The sequence below is a fragment of the Manis pentadactyla genome, chromosome 2 (assembly GCF_030020395.1).
Source record: "Manis pentadactyla isolate mManPen7 chromosome 2, mManPen7.hap1, whole genome shotgun sequence".
In the NCBI taxonomy this organism is placed as follows: domain Eukaryota; kingdom Metazoa; phylum Chordata; class Mammalia; order Pholidota; family Manidae; genus Manis; species Manis pentadactyla.
The window spans coordinates 79,766,157-79,785,927 of NC_080020.1; the positions used below are offsets into that span (position 1 = coordinate 79,766,157).

General features: G+C 41.0%; 1 protein-coding gene across 2 annotated transcripts in view; it reads right to left on the reverse strand.

The window, feature by feature from the left end:
- Positions 1-118: 118 nt before the first annotated feature.
- CMYA5 (cardiomyopathy associated 5) overlaps positions 119-19,771 on the reverse strand; it is a 113,303-nt gene continuing 93,650 nt past the window's right edge. Inside the window, exons 10-13 of one of the 2 annotated variants that reach the window (XM_036914156.2) lie at positions 9,266-9,399; positions 7,608-7,707; positions 5,327-5,500; positions 119-974 (exon numbers count right to left, since the gene is read on the reverse strand). In XM_036914156.2, the coding sequence (XP_036770051.2) occupies positions 728-974; positions 5,327-5,500; positions 7,608-7,707; positions 9,266-9,399 (655 nt within the window). In that variant the 3' untranslated portion in view covers positions 119-727. Of the gene's footprint in view, positions 975-5,326; positions 5,501-7,607; positions 7,708-9,265; positions 9,400-9,807; positions 9,936-19,771 lie in introns of those variants that run through there. The other variant, XM_057493995.1, reaches the window with a different exon arrangement.

Sequence of the window (19,771 nt, forward strand, 5' to 3'; positions counted from 1 at the left end):
TCTTAAATGAAAATTAGTAGTAGTGCAACCTACTCAAGTGTGATGGTCATTTACTCTGCAGTTTGTCTCAGTCCACTATGCCAGATGGGTAAGACACATAAGAAGTTCATATAATGTGTTTTGTTTTATAGACTCTAACCATTTATTTAACAAAACGGAAATTTCTAATATCTAGTACTTGTCTACATTTAAAATTTCAGGGAAAAGAGACTTGTGTTCTACAGCATATACTTTTACAAAACAGTTCATTATCAACTTAAAATGGCTAAAACACTTTCTCTAATGATTAGGATTCATCATCCGTTAGTGAAGTGAGGTGACATTTTTCTTGTGGAAAAGTCAGTGTTTCTTGTCAGAGGAGATGTGTTACTAGCACAACCTTCCCTTCACTCAGACCTGTCCATCAAGAATTTCTTTTACCTATGAAACAGGTGGAAATCCTTTTCTCTATTTTGGTTCTCAAGTCTTTATAAATGCTTTAATATAGGGAACAACTAAATATACAAAGCAAAAGGTGGAGGTTGTTTTTCCATCCTCTTTGCTCTCATACTCCCCTAAAATGCCAAGGTTTTCATGGTGTGTTGTTCACGTGTTGATCACTGTATATGTGGCTATTACTAGTGTGAATGTGTGGGAGATATTCTGAATGACGTACAGCACCCAAGGGAAGGAACAACAAACCCCCAGGTTTTGAATTATTGCTCTAACAAACTCTGTAGGTCAGTGATCACTTGTGTCTTGTGGAATCTGGCGGCTTGATTCCCAGGTGCAAAGTACATTTTCCAGGTTTCTCCAGGGCAAAGGCAGGGTGAACACCCTCATTAAACCTGTGCCTAATGATGAAGAGCAACTGTCCACTTTCAGCATTAATAAACAGAAGCCTCTGGTTATTGTAGTCCAGTAGAATGCCCACTCTGGCAGGATGCTCGGTCACATGAACATCGCTCACAATGCCACTGTAGAAAAATGTGTATCTGAAATGAAACAGAATAGGAAATTAAAAACAGAATTGGATATCTTGAAGGATCATGATAAAGAAAATCACTTGGAGGAAACCAGTTTTTCAGATATTAACTTCAATTCCCAATAATGAGATGCAATATTGTCCCAAATACTTGAACCAGATCCTTCTTAGATGCTAAAATTCATAGCTCATCTCAACAGATGAGCACTTTTAATAATTTTGCTCCTTCTTCATTAGGAGGTGGTCCCAGAATAACCAGCATATGCCCCCCTTCTGATTTTGCTCCACATTCTAATTCTTTCCCAGCTGCCCACATGTTTTAACTACCGCATTCAAGGTGTGTCACTCTTTTAAAAAAAACTCCTCTGAGGCTGCCATGTATTCTAAAAAGTACTGCAGCCTTGCCTTCCATAAAATATATTCATTTTATAGTTCAAAAAATTTATAAGTAACTTACATAAGGGCCTTTATGAAGTTTAAGAAATATTTCATTATTTTTGCCCAATGTCAACCTCTGTGTATGCTTCCCCTGTCCAAAACCAACTTTCTTTTCATCTTCTGAATGTTTTCTACAGCCTTGAAGCCATAGGAGGTGGGGACTGCCTTTGAGCTCTCTCTTCAGTTCAAATACATTCAATTCAACAAGCATTCATTAGGCACGTGTGAGTGTCCAGCACCTTACCAGGCCTTCTGGGAAGGCCCACAGAGTACTGTCCTCACCCTCTGGGAACCCATACCCTATTGATCAGGAAGAAAAAAACTGTTGATGACTTAAATATAGGGTAAGGCTGAGGATCCATCTCAGGGCACAGATCAGTAAAGTGTTTACTAAACACATTAATGGACCTGCTTGGCTGTGAAAGGAGAAGTTCAAGGCCAGGCTGTGAAGGAGAAATTGATGAACAGAAGCAGCTAAACTGCTCTGTGCAAAAAGTAACACAAGTTTGGAGTTTTCTCCTGGCAGTTTAGAATCAGAGGGTGGGACCCTGAAAGCAGCGAAAGAAATGAGATGGAAGAGAAGAAAAGAGATGACAGAAAGGTCTGGACAGGGGAGGTCTGAGGGGTGCACCCCAGCAACAACGGGGCCTTACAACCTGGGTACATGACTCTGGAATGGCAGAGGAAGCCAAGGACCTGTAAGACCTGTGATGTCTGTCTTAAAGGCCCAGAAGCTTGAGTGTAGGTTTATTTAGAAAATGGGCAATTGGTAACTTCACAGCAGAATGAAGCTCACGTGATAGGGCCGAGGTTCCCAGGGATGGGAAGATAAGCAAGATACACATGATAAAGGACCTTTTCAATGCTTAGCTAATGAGAGAGATGATAGAACATTATGAAGTTCTGGAACCTGTGGAGCAGACAAGGTGGCAGGTGGCAATGATGGGGTGCAGTGTAGGCTGGGGCTCCTACAGAATGTTTTGGGAGCAGACAGGCTTCTACTGAGCCAAAAAGAATGGTCAGGACTGGATGGGTGGAAAAGTGGAAGGGGGAGATCTAAGAAGCACGGGCAGCAGAAGCTGTGATGAGGAGGCAGAATAAGCCTACATGTTGTAGCGAGTATCACCACCTGCCTGCCAGGTTTAGAGGAGACATGAGAATGACTTTGAGGATATTACATAGATGGGTAAGTCAGGGGCTAGAATCTAGGCCTGCCCTGTCCAACACAATAGGCACTAGTCACATGTGGCCACTTAAATTAAAACTAATTGAAACTAAATACAATTCAATATCCATTTCTTCAGTCCTACTAGCCACATTTCAAGTGTTCAATAGCCACAGGCGACACAATTTCTCTATTTTTGCACAATGTCCGATTGCACAGCTCAGGTCTAGAGGGCTCTGAATACCCAAATGAGCCATTTCCTACCCCTTCTTGGAAGGCCCCTGGTGCCCATAGGCCCAGCCCCAGTTGGTCCCTGAGCCAGTCCCCCTCATGGAGGCCAAGGAGGGAAAGGCATTCCGTGAAGCCGTGGTCCCACCAGTTCCACAGGGCCTGGAATCTGCCTGGCCCTGCTTCTGGTCTGAAACCAGGCCTGTCTGCTTGGTTCTAACTCCCTATCCAGCTTTTGCCTGCCTTCCATGGGACTGCTGGTTCCTATTCAAACAAAGATCGCCCAGCAGCCCGACTCTAGCGCCCTGTGTAACCCTGGAACGGTCTGTGCAGGCCCCCACCCCAAGGCAGACCCACCCCGTGGATCCCGCTGCAGGGCCAGGCCCCTTGCAGCCTGGTGGCTGCTCCTCTTAGGCCCCTCATCCCCCAGCCTGGTGACATTCTCCCTGGCTTCCCTTTTGTACTGTGGTTCCATCTGAGTACTGACACCATGGTAGATGTTTGAAGATTTTTGAGTAAAAAAGGAAGAGACATGATGAAAATGAGCCTTTAGAAGTGCTTGCAAGCTGTGGCCCCAGGATAGCCTGGGAGGGGTGTAGGCTAGAGGAAGGGTACAGGCCTGGTGGCTGTGGGTAAACCTGGGAAAGGGCGTGTGGAGCCACAAACCAGGGTGGTAAGGTTAGGAATGGACAGGGAGAAATCCAACTGATTCTTTCTCCTCAGAGTATTCAGTTCTCTTTTCCAGTTGTAACATCTTAAAGCTTGGATTCTATGCAAGTAGAATCAAGAGAATATCAGTTTGGTTTCAAATCATGAAGCCAGAAAGAGTGAAAATACATAGGCGGTCTACCATAGCAGTTCTCTTGTTGCCCGAGAGGCCAGGGCTGCTCTATTGGGAACATGAAATGGAGGCACTAAGACCTGACATCTCTGTGCTGTGGCCACCCAGGTGGGCACACACTTGCCCCCACAAGCTATGGGAACTCCCCTGGGCCTGAAAGGGTCAAAGACCAAAGTCGTTGAACCTGTTAAACAGAAGATACAATTGTATTTTCTAGAAGTCTGGAAACTTATTATCGGAGGCTAGTCTTTGGTTGGTGTTCTCAAGGCTTCAAGCATCTAAGGAAATGTTTGTGACATCAATGCCCAGTTCTAAATCTATGGATTATAAACTCTAAGTTTGAGTGATTTTAAATCCTGGGCAGGGGCTGGGTCCTTGAGCACTGCACAGCATGGAACATCAGTTCATCACAATTACTCTGATTTGATGAAATGTGACTTTAAATAGCTCTTGGAGATGGAGTCCTTATGAACCATGTCAGAAAATCAAATTCTATCAAGTAGGATGCAGGGAGAAATGTGCAGCCAGAGATATGCAAAATCCCAATCTGTGGGCCTTTTTCTGGGAACTTCAAGCACTGAAGGCTTCTTTTTAAAGCATTCCATTTGAATAATGCCTCACATTTGTATGACACTTAACACTTTCAAAACTCTTCCCTCTACCTGATTTCATGTGATGCTCACAATCTGAAAGGTAGAGGACCAAGCACCAGTCTCCTGACAAGATAGCTGAGGCCTATTGGGCCTGCTCAAAGGGTTAACCAACTTCTGGTTAGCAGCGAATAAAAGGCTAGTCAAGGATGGAGCTGAGACTAAAATCAGGTTTCTGTCTCCCAGTCCAGTGCTCTTTTATTAGACCATCCTGTGAATGCATTTAGATCATAACATGCTTGCCTTAGCTCTCTGAGACTAACACAGGTTAATGGTTTTTTCACATCAACCAATACTACTACTAATAATAAATATAGTTAGCAACTTTGTTCTATAAAAGCCAGATAGCAAATGTCTCAGGCTTTGGAGGCTATTTGGTCTCTGTTGCAGCTCGCCAACTCTGCCATTGCAGCACAAAAGCAACCATAGAAAATATGTAAACAAATGAGCATGATTGTGTTCCAATAAAACTTTATCAAAAAAGGCGGTGGCTCGCATTTGGCCTATGGGCTGTAGTTTGCTGACTCCTGATCTGGACCGATGTGCGGAGGCCCACTTCTGCCTCACTCCCACCTCTGTGGAGGGGGCACTCTTAGTATTACCCTTGTAGTCTCTCCCCACCCTGGGGTGAGTTTGGAAGAAAAACCTGGCTGTTCATAGCCCAGAAGCCCCTTCTTTTTCCCTATCTCTTGGTTAGGAGTTTCCCAAGGAAACATACATCCTCCTCTGTTTCTCCAGGGGCCATCTTTGCCCTGTGGGATGAGGAAGCTGACCTGGCCAAGGCTCTGGGTGGGTACAAGTCTGTCTATTAATAGGGTTCGATATAAGAAACCTCATCCTTAGGTGTGAACCGCATTCTCTAAAACTGGTTTCCTCAGTAATTGAGTAGTGGTTTAGCCTTCATATCCTTGACTTTTGTTTTCTCTCTGTGTTGGCTCAGAAGTTGGGCAGTGAAGTAAGATGTTCTTTATCAGGCCCTTCAGAGACCTCTGCCTGGATATCAGCTCATGACACTGCCTGAGAAGGGAGGGGCAGCTTACCTCTGCGGCCCCGAGCAGTGCATGTACCATGAGGCCTCCGCTTGTCCCACGGCCCCCGCCTGCATGGCAGAGCCGGAGCAGATGCCAAGGCGATAAGCTGGGCAGTCCGTGACCGTGGTCTCCCAGTAATGCTGCCCACAGGCAGGCAGCTCCTCACCCAGCACTGATGGGATGCTGCAGGCAAAGGTGATCAGGTTAAGTGTGGCACAGGAAGTGCCAGCCTTAATCTCATAAAGATCATTCACAAACTTACATACAGTTTAGGCAGGATTCCATCCTTGGAAACTGCTGGACTTTGACTAAAGACATCCGTTGTTTCTTGTGCTCCCAACCTTGATGTGATCACTAGAGAATTCCCTAAACCCTCATGCATTCGACATATTTCCACTGCCACATGTAACTTGCATCTCGTGAAGGTGTGAACCAGAAAATAACAAGAATAACAGCAGGACAAAATGAAATGATACAATCTCTGCTTTCAAGGAGAGTGAGGCAGTTCCAGGGAGGCTGGGGGGGAGTTCCAAGAGAAAATGACTTACAAAGGTTTTTTCCAAAACTTGCAAAAAAAAGAGTCTCCAAAATCTTTTTTAACAATGAGTTCCAGTTTGCTGACCTTCCTGGGCACAGAGACCAAATAGGTGTAGCTCTTCAACAGCAAGATGGCTGGTGAGGCCAGCGCACAGCTGAGTGTGGAACTAACCAGGCGTGATGAGTGTGCTTTGCAGAAGCTGTGGTCAACAGTCTCTGGGACTCTGGCCTCTGTGGACTGTAGGAGGTGTACCCAGGAGGTTGTTGAAAGGCTCGTTTTTGTCTCACCTTAGCTATTTTTATAACAGACATGGTAAAATGAACTCAAGCACTTTCAGTTGCTGATGGGTGACCTTGTTTCCAGGAACTGCTAAATTTTGCTTTGAAATGGCTGAGATAGCAAGGAAGCATTTTAAATTTAAGCAGTGTTAATATTCAGTCAGCTCCTTCTCCCTCTCCCCGTTAACAGATGAGAAGATGATTAATGTAAGGGAATGTATTTTACTTTCTCATGTCTTTACCCAACAGCCTCATTTCAGAGAGGTGGCTGCTGACAGGCCCTTGGTCTCTGGAGCAAAGTGTGACTGCCTGATATTTATGAGCTAATTTTCAGGTTAATAATAAATAAATAGAGTTCTATGAAATACATCACAGCTATCATCAGTTATTATCTATGAACTTACCAACTGCCAGTCTATTTCTTTCCTTTTTGATTTTTAGAGGAATCAAAAGAAGACAGAAAAGCCAAATCTATTTCTTAAATCTTTCTTTTTCTGAATTCACTTATTTGTATATTTTTAGTACTTACAATGTTCCAGGCCCCATGCTAGATTTGAGGGTTCAAAGACGCAGAAGATAGGGCTGCTGTTTGAAGATTATTCAAGATTGAGTGGCTGACAAATAACTCCACATGGGCTCAAATCTTTTCACAGACAAGGCCAAAGGGTGCCAGGGCCCAGAGCAGGCTTAGCCATTTCCCAGAGCAGGTAATAACACCTGAGCTGGGCCCTACACAGGTGAATAGCAACCCAAAAGGAAAACAGTGCCAGTCACTGCTGGCTGGCTCTGTGCCGTACTGCAAGAGCGTGCTGGCAGCGCACGGCACGGTGCATCACTGCCAACGACAGCCTGGGCTTCACGTGTCACAGCTTTCAAAAGTCCTGCACGTACTCTCTGCCATTTGACCATTCTGACCCTCAGAATAACCATGACAGAGTGCAGGCAAATTGCAGAGCAGTCTGCCCATCGTGTCCTCAGCCTATGGTTCATTTTTACTTTGATACTTGTTTTTGTGGGAGTTACTAAGGGGGTGGAAGGGGGACAAGATAGTGTGAGAAGTCTGAAAGTTGGGCAAGTGGTCAGAACCAGAAACTCAACAAAATGTCATTCTCCTCTATTCCTTTTCAAGTGGATGGATAAAAAACTGGTCTGCTATTGAGAGTAACAAGAATAAACCTGGACTCTTTTCTCATTAAACTAGAGATAATTCCTTAAAACAGCCTGTTTTAAACAAAACTATCTGTGCTTGTACTTGTAATAAAAATAATGACACTGACACTTGCTCCCCATGGTGACCATATTCTGCCCCCCAACCCCCACCACCGTGATGAACCACAGCCACACCGTATGGGTGCACATGCATGCATGTCTGAAGGCATACATCCAGGCATGTGCATTAGGCCTGGTATACGCTTAGGTGAAGCCACAGCCTCAGAAGACTCTCCTGCTGAGGCATCTTGTGCCTTCTACTTACTCTGTCAGCCGTCTCCTCTCAGAGAAGCTAATCACTGTCCCATCTGAGGAAATCTGCAGAGCAGGATGAGCCGTTTCTCTCAACAAGAGAAATCTGGTTCCTGTTGCAGTTAAGAAAACAGGATTGTAACATTATCCTGATGTCAAGCACTGTCCCTAGGCCAAGCCCCACATTTCAGACCTTAGTCTCCCTTTTGTATGACATCAAACTCCCCTGCTCAGTTTTTTTAGATCTGCAGGTGGACACTGTCATCCATGGTGGCATTCACTCCAAGGCCCTAGTGAATGCCAATGGCTGGTAACCTCTACCAGTGCAGCAGGAACGGTTCCTGGACTAGAGCTCACTCTGTTAAGCATTACCTACATCATCTGGAAACCAGTTAGCAATTAGAATCTCAGGCCCCACCTGAGACCTACTGAATAGAACCCGTATTTTCACAGGCTCTTCAGGAGATTCACATGCATGTTAAAGTTTGGGGATGCACCAGTGTGACCTAAAAGTGTGGTTCTCACAATGGAAAGCCTAGGTGCCATATTGGGCCTATAGGAAGCAGTATGGGGAGGCAGCCCCATATCTTCTCTTTATAAATGTCATGCTGGCCCTAACCACATCATAAACAAGGCACATGTACAAGTTTTTGCTTGTTAAGCAAATCCTTTAATGTGTCACCCTCAGTCTTCTGCCATCTTTAGGTCTAGGATAAGATAGTTAAACGATCACCTTTCGAATCCTCCCTTCTTTTTATAGTCGTTAAGGACAGCCAAACATTTTCTATTGGCATTTTTGTTGGGTATTTTCCCCAAAATGTCATTGAACAGTTTTTATCATTTTTTGAGTTATTCATTCATTCAACAAACATTAGTTGGTACAAGCTATGTAATAGGTACCAAAAGTAAACAGAAGAATAAGACTGGGAACTTGTTCATAGAGTTCACAGTGTAATAACACCCTACACATCCCCCAACACACCCACACTCAGTACATACCTACAAATTATAGTTCATTTCAAGCCAAACAAGAATCATCTCTAGGATTAAAAACACACATCAGAGCCCATCTCCAGATCAATTAGATCAGGATCTCCAGGAAAGGGGCCCAGACATTAGTATTTTTTAAGCACTCTGACTGGTTGCTAATGGGTAGCAAAGGCTGTGAATCTCTTAAACCAGAAAAATAAAAAAGGCATCTTGATCTTTGACCAATCTTGGGTCTTCATACCAAAACCTAACACTGCCAGTAGGCTGGGGCCTTTAAGAAGTTGCTCTCTAGGGTGTTGTCTTTCCTGAGGGTTCCAGCCCAAGGCAAGATCACTATGAATTAGTGATACTGAGATATGACAACAGAATGTTCTTGGGGTAAAAGGTTTATACCCAGCTTTATTCTCCCGATGGTAGATTGAGCACTGGAATCACGTCTGCAGCCAGCAGTCTGCAGGTCCGTAATCCACCTCCGTGTCTGCTCCTGCCCAGAGCACTGTGCAGAGAGCTCTTTATATAGTGATTCGGTCAACAGTAGTTCTTTGCCAAGGGGTTTGGGAGCATTACCCTAGCAGTAGGCCAAGTAATTTAGGGTCAGGTGAGGATCCTGGCCATAGGAACTTCTGTTTTTCCCACAGGTGTCTTCTCTGGATGGTGGAAAGGAAGGAGTGAGAAGGTTACCTTTGGTGGAAATGAGGGCAGCTTCACTCTGCTCACTTGCCCCAAATGCATTGATGGCTCTCACATAGAAAAAATAATTATCATTGGGTTGGAGGTTAACTTTCAGCTGGAGTCTTTTAATTCCAGAGAAAGATCTAAATACAAAAGGAAACAATAATTTAAAATAAAATGCCACATGCTAAACAACTCATCATATTTCAATCCTGCAGTGAAAGGACATCTTTTATTAACAACAAATAACTTATTTTTCCCTTCTCATGACCATGGATCAGCAAACCAGATTTTATAAAATGGTCATTTCCACTAAGATTACTTTATCAAATGATTTCTACCTTTATCCATTTTTTCCAATATAATAGCTTCCAGAATGCTCTTTGGAATAGAACCAGATTTTTTTTTTTTAATTTAGAAAGCAGACTGATTTTGTGGTGAATGAGTCTCTAAGAATATGTTTTCTCTTATCAATTTTTGGCTGAGTGGACACTTTTGGATTAAGATGATGCTAAGCCAATCTATAAAACAAAGGATCCTAATTATCTGATTAACAGATTGGAATGGTGGAAAACCTAAGGTGAGAGATGATTTTGCACATGGCCATCATGCCAAAACCACCGAAGTTGGAAACTGAAGATCTCCAAAGAAGACAATACCTTTTAAGGCAAGCTTTATTCTGGCAAGATAAGATAATTTTAATTGCCAAATAAAATTCTCAAGGACTTGCCATTCCTAAATCTCCCATTTACATTAAAAGTGTTAGTAGCATCTAACTGGCAGTGGGCTTAGCAAGTGCACTATAACAGCCCAATCATTTAAACACATATGGACTTGTGGATTTGAAGATGGAGCTCTCTGAACTTGCCCAAGAGCTGGAGTAGTTTTGTGCCTCTTTTCCATCTCTTTAATCTGCTTGACACTGTGGCCTAGGACATTTAAACAAACAAAGTCCATGAGTGCTCTTCCTTTCAGCTTCCTTTTGGGAGGCTTTGGGGAGAGTTACAAGGTAGGCTCCTTTCTAACGGAAGAATTCCTGACCTGAGTGCTAGCACCAGGGTCCTGTTCTGGGACATGTACAGCAGACGATGGTCATAAAAACAACGGTACAGTAGCCTTCATGTTCGTTCTCAGAAGGCTAGGGCTTTTCATCTGTTTGTTTGCTTTATGTTTGTTTTGTTATTGATGAATGTACCACAGAAGTGTTAGAATGGAAAAGACCACGGTTCATCCACAGAGATTTTTTTCAGATTATTTCTACTTGTGTTGACTCCACTTCTCAACACCCATCTTAGAATACCGTGGAGAACCAGAAAAAAGGAAAAAGCATCACTGACTCAGATAATAAAGTAATTTAGAAGGTTTTAAAAGCAGAAAATCTGTACAGCAGTGCTCTCCCCTCCCCATGTCTAAAAGTACAAAACCTCCCAGTGTGTTGCCCCAGTAGGGGCAGTGGAGGGGGCAGACTGGGTCTATCTGTGTATCTGTTATTTCATGCTTTTGTCTCGAAAAGGTCAGTGCAACCTCCTAAAATGTTATTGATTGTTATTTTGGAACCTACCATGTAACTTGGCCCTCAGGGAGTGCTTGCTATCTTTAGATGCACTGAGCATGAAATCGAGTCACATGTTCACTGACAACTAATTATACTTTGGTTAGTTAATGAAAAACCATGTCCTGTGAATGAGAACGTAATCCCAACTAATATCTAGAATATTATTCTGGGGTAGATGTATTGCTTATCTTATTTGAACTGATAACTGAAGAGATGTTTTAACGTAAATTATAGTAAGTAATGAAATTATTGTCTCAATAAGCACACTTGGGCCTGAATTGAATTTCAGGCTTTATTCACACATTCAATAAATATCTATCGATCACTTATCACATGCCCAGGCCCTGTCTCTGCCTGCTACCCTGAAGCCTCAGGCTGGGAATAGCAAGGATAGATGAGCAAGTTTCTGTTTCAGTCATACCGGCTTCATTATGTAAAAACAAGATTGTTAAATACCAAGGATATGGTTTTGGGGATGCTTATTTCTAAGTTTTATGAAGTCTGTCAAGGAGGAAATTCCATATATAGTTAACTGCATGTTATATCTTATCACTGATTTAGAGAATAAAATTTCTCATGGTACTGAAATCAAAATATGGGATCAGAGCCTGCTTGCAGTGCATGAACAGGTCATGTAGACTTGACAAATATGTATAACATCTTCTTTGAATCTGTGAAATAAAAGCACCAGGCATAAAAATGGAAGTAATATGAAATGTGGTGATGTTTTACTGCTTACAAGTTGCTATGTTATGCTTAAGTACCAAGAACAAGCAAAAAAGCTCAGATACAAATGGTTCCTTTCCATGTCTATTTACTAAGTCTGACCTAACTTAAATGCCACAAAACCCTTCACATCAGCTCTCCCTGCTGTTTAGCCAAAAGAAAACCTCAAAAATTTTGGAATTTGAAATCTGAAGAGCAGCAGCCTTTAATAGATTACGACTTTTTAAATTTCAAAAACAAAAACATCATAATTACAAAGGAATCCACATGACTTATAATGAGCTTTGCATAGTTTGCAGTAGAATTCAAATTCACATATCCAGACTGAGTGAATGATTTGACAGCAAATTGAACCACAGCAAGTTGGTACTTAGAAGAAGGGATTTTAGTCTTATCAATACTGTGACCAATCTATGTTAGAAGTAAAATTCAAAAGGCAAGAAATATGACTCAAATGGTCCCATTTTGTGCCTGAAGTGTGGGATTCTCCCTTCAAGTGCGAGAGTGTAGTGGGAAGGATTGCTTTATGTGTGTAGTTTCCAGGAATGTGAGGACAAGGAAGATGTAGAAGTCCTGATGCATCAGCAAATTAATTGATTGCTGGTGGAGCAGAAGCACACCGTAATGTATAATCACAGAGCTCTGTGCCCAGCAGGTCTTCAAAGGACTCTCAACGTACTCACCTCTTGGCAGGATGAAGCACATTTGTTAAACTCCGATGTTGTAAAGCAGCAATAAATTATTTAAAGGAGACCCACTGTCTCCTCAGAAGTCTGAAAGCCAGTTGAATGACACTGGTCTCCTCTTTTATTTCAGAAGGCAAGCCACCAGGAGGCTCATATCTGCTCAATATGATGAAGGCCTTTCTGGCTTGAGCCCTTACCTTGTTTAGTTTTTGGAAGGGATGATTGAAAAGTATGACACAACTAAGTAAAGACAATAGGGCAAGAATCATTTTATATGGGAACTGAAACGGATCTTTATGAAGCAAAAAACCATCAGGGACCTAGTGCTTAATGGGAACATACTATAAGCATTCTCATTAAGTCAGAGAGACAGACATGAGGGGAAAAAATGTGAGATAGGAGGAAAAACTATTACCAGTTGCAGATGATATGACTGTTTATCTAGAAAACTCAAGAAAGTCAGCTGAGAAATTCTTACATAATAAGAGAAATCAGTAAGACAGTTAGGTGTGAAACTACTATAGGAAATCAAAAGACTTCATATGCAGAAAACAACTACATAGAAGATAAAATCTTACTTAAAATAGTGGCAAACATAATGAAATACACAAGATTTATACAAATAACATTTTAAAAGGTAGTACTGAGGGAAAACACACAGAAGACTTGAATAAAGGGAGAGGCATAATGGTTCTTAGACAGAAAAATGCAACATCACAAAAATTTCAATTTTTCCTAAGTTAATCTATCAGTTTAACATGATCTCTAAAATTACCAAAGCAAACACAAACACATTCACACACACACAGCAGTCATGCAGGGGCAACCTAACTTACCAGGAGTTCTAAATTGTAAGCTGTAAATGAAAACTGCAGGGTACTGGGGCATAAACAGATGGATCGATGGAACAGATTATAAAGGTCAGGAATACAGCCAAACACACAGTCTCTTGAGTATATAATAATGGAAGCATTTCAAAACAGAAGGGAAAATGATGAGTTTTCTTGTTGGAATAGCTGGATAGCCATACGAAAAAAAATTAAGTTGGATAACCTATTTTACACTTTCTACTGAAATAAATTCCAGATGATAAAGATCTAGTTTTAAAAAATGAAATCATTGGATATTACAAAAAACACTGGAGAATATATATACACACACACATATTCACAGTTATATAGATATATAGAGAGAGTGAGAAAGGGAGAGAAAGGAGGGATTTAAAAAGAATACACAAAAACTAAAAGCTATTTTAAAAGATATTGATAAATTGAACTAACTTAACATTAAAAAAACATGCATCACATTATGCAAAATCACTAGTCATCAGAGAAATGCAAATCAAAATCACAATGAGATATCACCTCACTCCTGTTGGAATGGATAGTATCAAAAAGACAAGAAATATCATGTGAGGTGTTGTGAGGATATGGAGAAAAGGGAACACTTGTACACTATTAGTACACAAAATGGTGCAGCCACTACAGAAAACAGTATGGATGGTCCTTCAAAAATTAGAAAAAGACTACCATATGATTCAGCAATTTCACTTCTGAGTATTTATCCAAAGAAAATGAAAACACTAATTCAAAAAGATATATGAACCCCTATGTTCACTGCAGCATTATTTACTATAGCCAAGATATGGAAATAGCCTAAATGCCCATTGAAGAATGAATAAAGAAGTAGTGGTTTGTCTTTACAATGGAATGTTACTCAGCCAGAAAAAAAGAATGAAATTTTACCATTTGTAACATGAGGGACCTAGAGGGTATTATGGCAAGTGAAATGTCAGACATAGAAAGAAAAGTACTGCATGATTTCACTTATATGTGGAATCTAAATAAATAAATAAATAAATATGAAGAAACAAAAAGAAACCAAAACAAAACAGAAACAGATTCATGGAACAATCTGGTGGTTGCCAGAGGGGAGAAGAGCAGAGGGATGGGTGAAATAGGGGACAGGGAATAAAAGGTACAGATCTTCAGTTATAAAATAAATAAGACATGGGGATACAATGTACAGCATAGGGAATATAGCTAATAATATATAACAACTTTGTATGGTGACAAATGGTAGCTAGATTTATTGTGGTGATGGCTTCATAATGTATATAAATGTTAAATCACTATGTTGTACACCTGAAATTAATATAATATTGTATGTCAACTACATATTGATTTAAAAATGCATGGAAAAAACATCAAATACTAGGGCTAATATTCTTTAAAAAACTAAGAGCCTCTATAAATCAATAAGAAAAAAAAAAAACCACTACACTTCAACAGGAAAAAAATGAGTAAAGTACATGAATAGATCATAAAAAAGAAAGAATATGACTCTGAAACATATGAAAATATGTTCAACCTAGTAATAGAAATCCATGATTAAATTATAATAAGATTTCACTTTCTACCTAACAAATTGTCAAAGATAAAAAGTTTTATCACACCCTGTGTAGGCAAGGGTATGAAAAACCAAGCACTCTCCAATGTTGCTAGGCTGGATGGAAACTACAGCCTCTATGGAGACAGTTTGGTAATATCCATCAAAATTCAAAATGCACATACCTTTTAACAAGTCAATCTACTTCTAGGAATTTATCCTACAGATATATAATTGGACAAGTGTGAAATGATATATGACAAGGGTTTTTCTGCAGTATTATTTGTGATAGCAAGAGAATGGAAATAAGTGCCTTTCAATTGGTCAAATTAAATTATAGTCTTGAAACAGAATACTATGGAACTGTTTTAAAATTGAGGCAATTCCATACATACTGACATGGCATATTCATCAAGAAATATTTTAAACAAGAAAACCAAGGTGGTAGAAATATATATAGCATTCTATATTTTGTTGAAAAAAGTACAGATGCTTGTATATGCACAGACTATCTGAGAGGATAAATATGAATCAGGAAACAATAATAATCTCTGAAGAGGAGAACTGAGTAGCTAAAGTACAGGTAGAAAGGAGACTTGATTCTTACTGTTGCCTTTGTATCTTTTGAAATTGCCATACTTACATAATATCTATCCAAAATTAATGAAGTATTTACTTTGAGAGCTATATTACAAGCTCAGGAATTCAGGAACTGCTTGAATGTTTTTTCAGTATGAACATTTGTGTGAACTTTGTGAAGTAGCTTCTCTAGGAATTTGATAATTCAACAATTTGTCTGGGATGGAAGGCAACAGTATATATGTGCTTAAGGTAATTAGAGGGGCTGGTAACCATGAGCAGTGATTGTCCTTTGCACTGCCTTGTTTAGTACCTGGGTCAAGGCACATTTTCTCCCTGGAGGAAGAAGGTGGCATGTATGCAAATGAAATGGAGGACTCCAGTGCCATGACTCCTAGGAGCAGCCTACAAATGGTGCTCTCACTGCAGTGCACAGCAGATGGCTGAGTAGGAATTGCTTTTTAACAACACAGTGGGCTCTTACTGGCATTCCTGTTGGCAGCACCAACATTTAGCCAGTCAGCCACCCCCATTTAAGGTGAACTGTGAACAGAGCACACTGCTGGGCCCTATGGGGACCAGCTAGTAAAGTACTATTTCCCAAACCTTCTGATTTGGGATCTCTTACTAGGGGCCTGCAAATCTAAACTTTAACAAGCATCCCTATAGATTTTTATGATTAGTTAGGTTTGGGAAATGTAATTATAAGATAATGTGGGGTAAGAAGGGGTGAGAGGGAGAAACAGGAAAAAGAAGAAAAATCCATGAGAACATAAGCAACATTAGATAGAAGAACAACTAACTAAATAGCTCAAGCTGTTGGAAGACATTTATAAACCTTAACTAGCAATAAATATGGAACTTTCTGTTTAAGATAAAACTTTTTGGTTAAATCAGGGTTAAGAAGAAAATTCTTTACATATTGATTTTCATTTTCAAAGAACTTGATAAAAATGTTTGAACAGGATGATTTTTCTTTTGATAAATGAGGATATCACAAGACTCAGTGTTAACTAGACACTGTTAGTTCATAATAGTGTGGATACATAACATGAAGGCTAAATGCTGCCAGCCATGGGACACAGGCTTTCCTGTAATTACAGTCTCTCACAAAATCAAAGAGAGCCATAGGATTCCAGCAGAAGGGTCTTGGATTTTTGTTTTCTCTATGGTTACCCTACAAAGCCTGAATGACACCACTTCTCTTTCAGGCAGAGAATCACAAGAACCGAGTTAACATTCATCCCTCTGGATTCTCTGAGTGCTGCAAGGCCACATATGTGGACAATTACTTGAGGACCCCACAGAACTGCTTGCACAGAACAGTGATTCAACATTATACCTTCAGATCCAGTTTTAAAAATGGTTATATGGGGAATGTTTTGCAACTTCTGCAAAACTGTTTTTAAAGACAATCACTATTATCTTGTTCAATAGCCCTTATATAAAGATCTACATGAAAAATTCATCTTAGAGCTGAATGTCAAGAAATATAATTGTCTCTCTTAGTGAAGTGTTGTGCACCCTTTTTATAAAAGGATGAGTTATGTAATCTCTTTCTCACTCCTGCTCTCTTCCCCTCTCTTCTGTTTTCACCTCAGCTGCCAGGGAATTCAAATTTAAATTTCATGTTCTGTTGAGGTACTGTTCTTAACCTGCACTTTCTGATACAATCTCTTCACCCCTACATCATCTGGCTCTTGTACTTACAGGGCTGTTTTTAGTGGTTCTATTATGTTTGGGTCTTTTACTGTGAAGACTTGAATACTTTTGGAAATTGACAGAACATAAGCTAGAAGTAAAGGAACAGGTTGGGCTTCCACTGACTGAGGTTTTACTATGCAACCAAGAGGCGGATAGGATTTTAAATGATCAAAGTTAAATCAGGTTCATTTTGGGAAGAAAATTTTCATTCAGGAAAAGCTGAATGCTCAAAATGCTGCGGGCGAGGGTAGGTGTGGGGAGGGCGGCGGAAATCATCTCATAACACTCTCCCAAGCACCCCCTGCAGAAGGACATTAGAGCCTGGGTCAGGAAAATGATTCCACATAAAGATCAGCTATTAGCTTTTAATTACTCAATGAATTTTTGCCCAGTCATCTCTGTGGCCTTCCTGTCACCCTGTGAAGCAAGCATAGGGCAGGAACAACTGCCTCCTTTACCCACAGGTTGTAGAGAAGGTCAAATCATTTGCCCTTGATGTCATTCATCACCTATCCAGCTGAAAGTTTGGTAAGAAGTTTTTTTTAAAAAGAAACACTGGAGGTGCCCCGTTGCGCAGTAGGTAGCGTGTCAGTCTCATAAAAAGAAACACTGGGATTCTTTATCTCCTGCTCAGGCACTAAATTCATTTGGAAACTCGCACGTATGTGTCCTTGTTATACAGACAGAATGACAGGTGTCCCCAGCTGGCACACAGTTGGGACAGACAATTCTGTTCTTGTCCCACCACATGTGGCCCCCAAAAGCTGGAAGCAGGAGGAACATAAACTTACAGGCCCAGCATTCAGAGCCAAAATTACTCTGGAGATGCTCATGGGAAGGGGGCCCAAGGAGGGTCTCCCCTCCCACAGCCTCAGCTAGGGCGGGAAGCAGGAAGTGCGCTCCCTACCTCGTTGTGGGTATTGAGTCTCACAGATTTGTCATTCCATACACAGCTTCTCTCTGCACAGCCCACACAGCTAATCCCTGTACTATATTTCTCTCAGTTTTCCCTCCTCCACCCACAGTTCTGCTGACTTCTCTCCACACAGGAGAGACAGAACAGCTGAGGAAACAGCCGAGCGGTGGAAAATTTTTGAAAGTGTTTTGAGCCCACCCAACCTGAGGAGAGCATTCAAAGAAAAACAGGAAAGGGAGAGTAGGAGCTCCCTCAGCCCCCGCACACAAGCCAGGGATTGTCACTCCCGCCTACCCCGAGTCCCCACAGGCGCTGACTGCTGGGACCAAGCCATGGTGCCCACACACCAAAATATGCAAAAGTACTTTCTGAGAGGATGTGGAATGGAGGCAATTGCTCAGCCATTTCAGACATTATGTCATGGACCTTGGGGGCACAGTAGGCTCATTCCATTCATATGCCTATCATAAGTTCAGCAGTACCTTTGGTATTAAATTGGAATTACCTAGAGGTCATCATACTGGGAGAATGAATGAATGCAGCTCTGAAGGTAGAGATGTGTTTCTGTTCTGTAGGGTAACCAGTGCCCTCCCTGTGTGTGTGTGTGTGTGTGTGTGTGTGTGTTCATATTACTTTTCCTTTTTTGCATTCTTTCCATTTCATTTCAACTTCTCTTCCTACTACTCCAGACCAGAGCTTTTAAGGGATTGCAGATGAGAAAGAGATGTGAATGCATTTATTTCTTAGTTCTCTTTAGTTCTCCCTCTCTCCGTTGCTGGGTATTCTAGCCAGTTAGATGACTTGAAGTTGGCAATGGAAAAAGGAGACTGACTAATCCCATCACTCATTTATTCATTCAACAGACCTTGATGGAATAGCTACACAAATAAGGTCCCCATCCTCAACCAGTCAAATGGAGCCAAATCAAAAAGAAGTAATAGTTGATCCCCCTTACTCCTCTGCAGTGACTTCTGGATCAATTTTTGGATCTGGTTAAGCATAGAGCTTTTGCATAGAATCAAGAACTTGTGTAAAGGTTGTGTAACCAAGGGATAAGTAAGATTATAAGTGCCCTTCCCTATGATCCATTGAAAGGTTTCCAGCACACCGACTACTAGACTAGTCCTGTCTCCTAATTGAGTATCCAAACATTAAAATTAACTCATTTTCCATTCTTTACTTTGTTGGCTCAGCTTATTTTTTTTCCATTTCAAATAAAGGATTACCCTCAAAGCTAGCCTAACTTTTTTTACTGGTGTCAGTACTATGTTTTAAATGCTAATTGGTATTTACCCATTCAAGTAAGACATATTTATTGAGTAGCTGCAATATGCCAGATATTGTCCTAGGCACTGAAGCTGCAAATTTACATAATGATCCTTTCATGGAGCCAACAAGCAAGTGGGATCACACAACTCTTGGCTTGCTATTCTTTCCAATACACAAAATAGCTTTGATTATGCACTGCTATGCAGAAAACCAGTGAAGAGTGTGGTTGTGATAGAATGGAAAAGTAGGGATTGTTTGCATTTGTTGACTACAGGTGATCAAGTTTTCAGTCTCTGTTTACCAATTCTGCTCTAACTATCTACAGCTGACACTGTAGAGCTTGAGCAATATACATTATAGTTAAGTCATTAGTTTTATAGAGTTTGGAACCATCAGACCTTGTAAGGAACATTTAAAAAATTCGTGGTAGGACCAGATGGTCAAAAAGCTTAAGACACATGGCCTCTCCTAAGGAAGAGAACGTTCCCTCTTTCCTGAACTCTTAAATCACAGAAACAAAAGAGGTACAAATGCCTTTTGCCAGTCCCAGGCCTCTGAGATTAAGGATGAATAATTTTACAGTCATTTGATGCCAGCCTCGGGTATAAGACGTTGAGACTCCTTGTATTGATGAGATGGCTCTGACATGGGGCGTCAGCAACAGACTTAGCAGATGAATAGGGTACTGATTT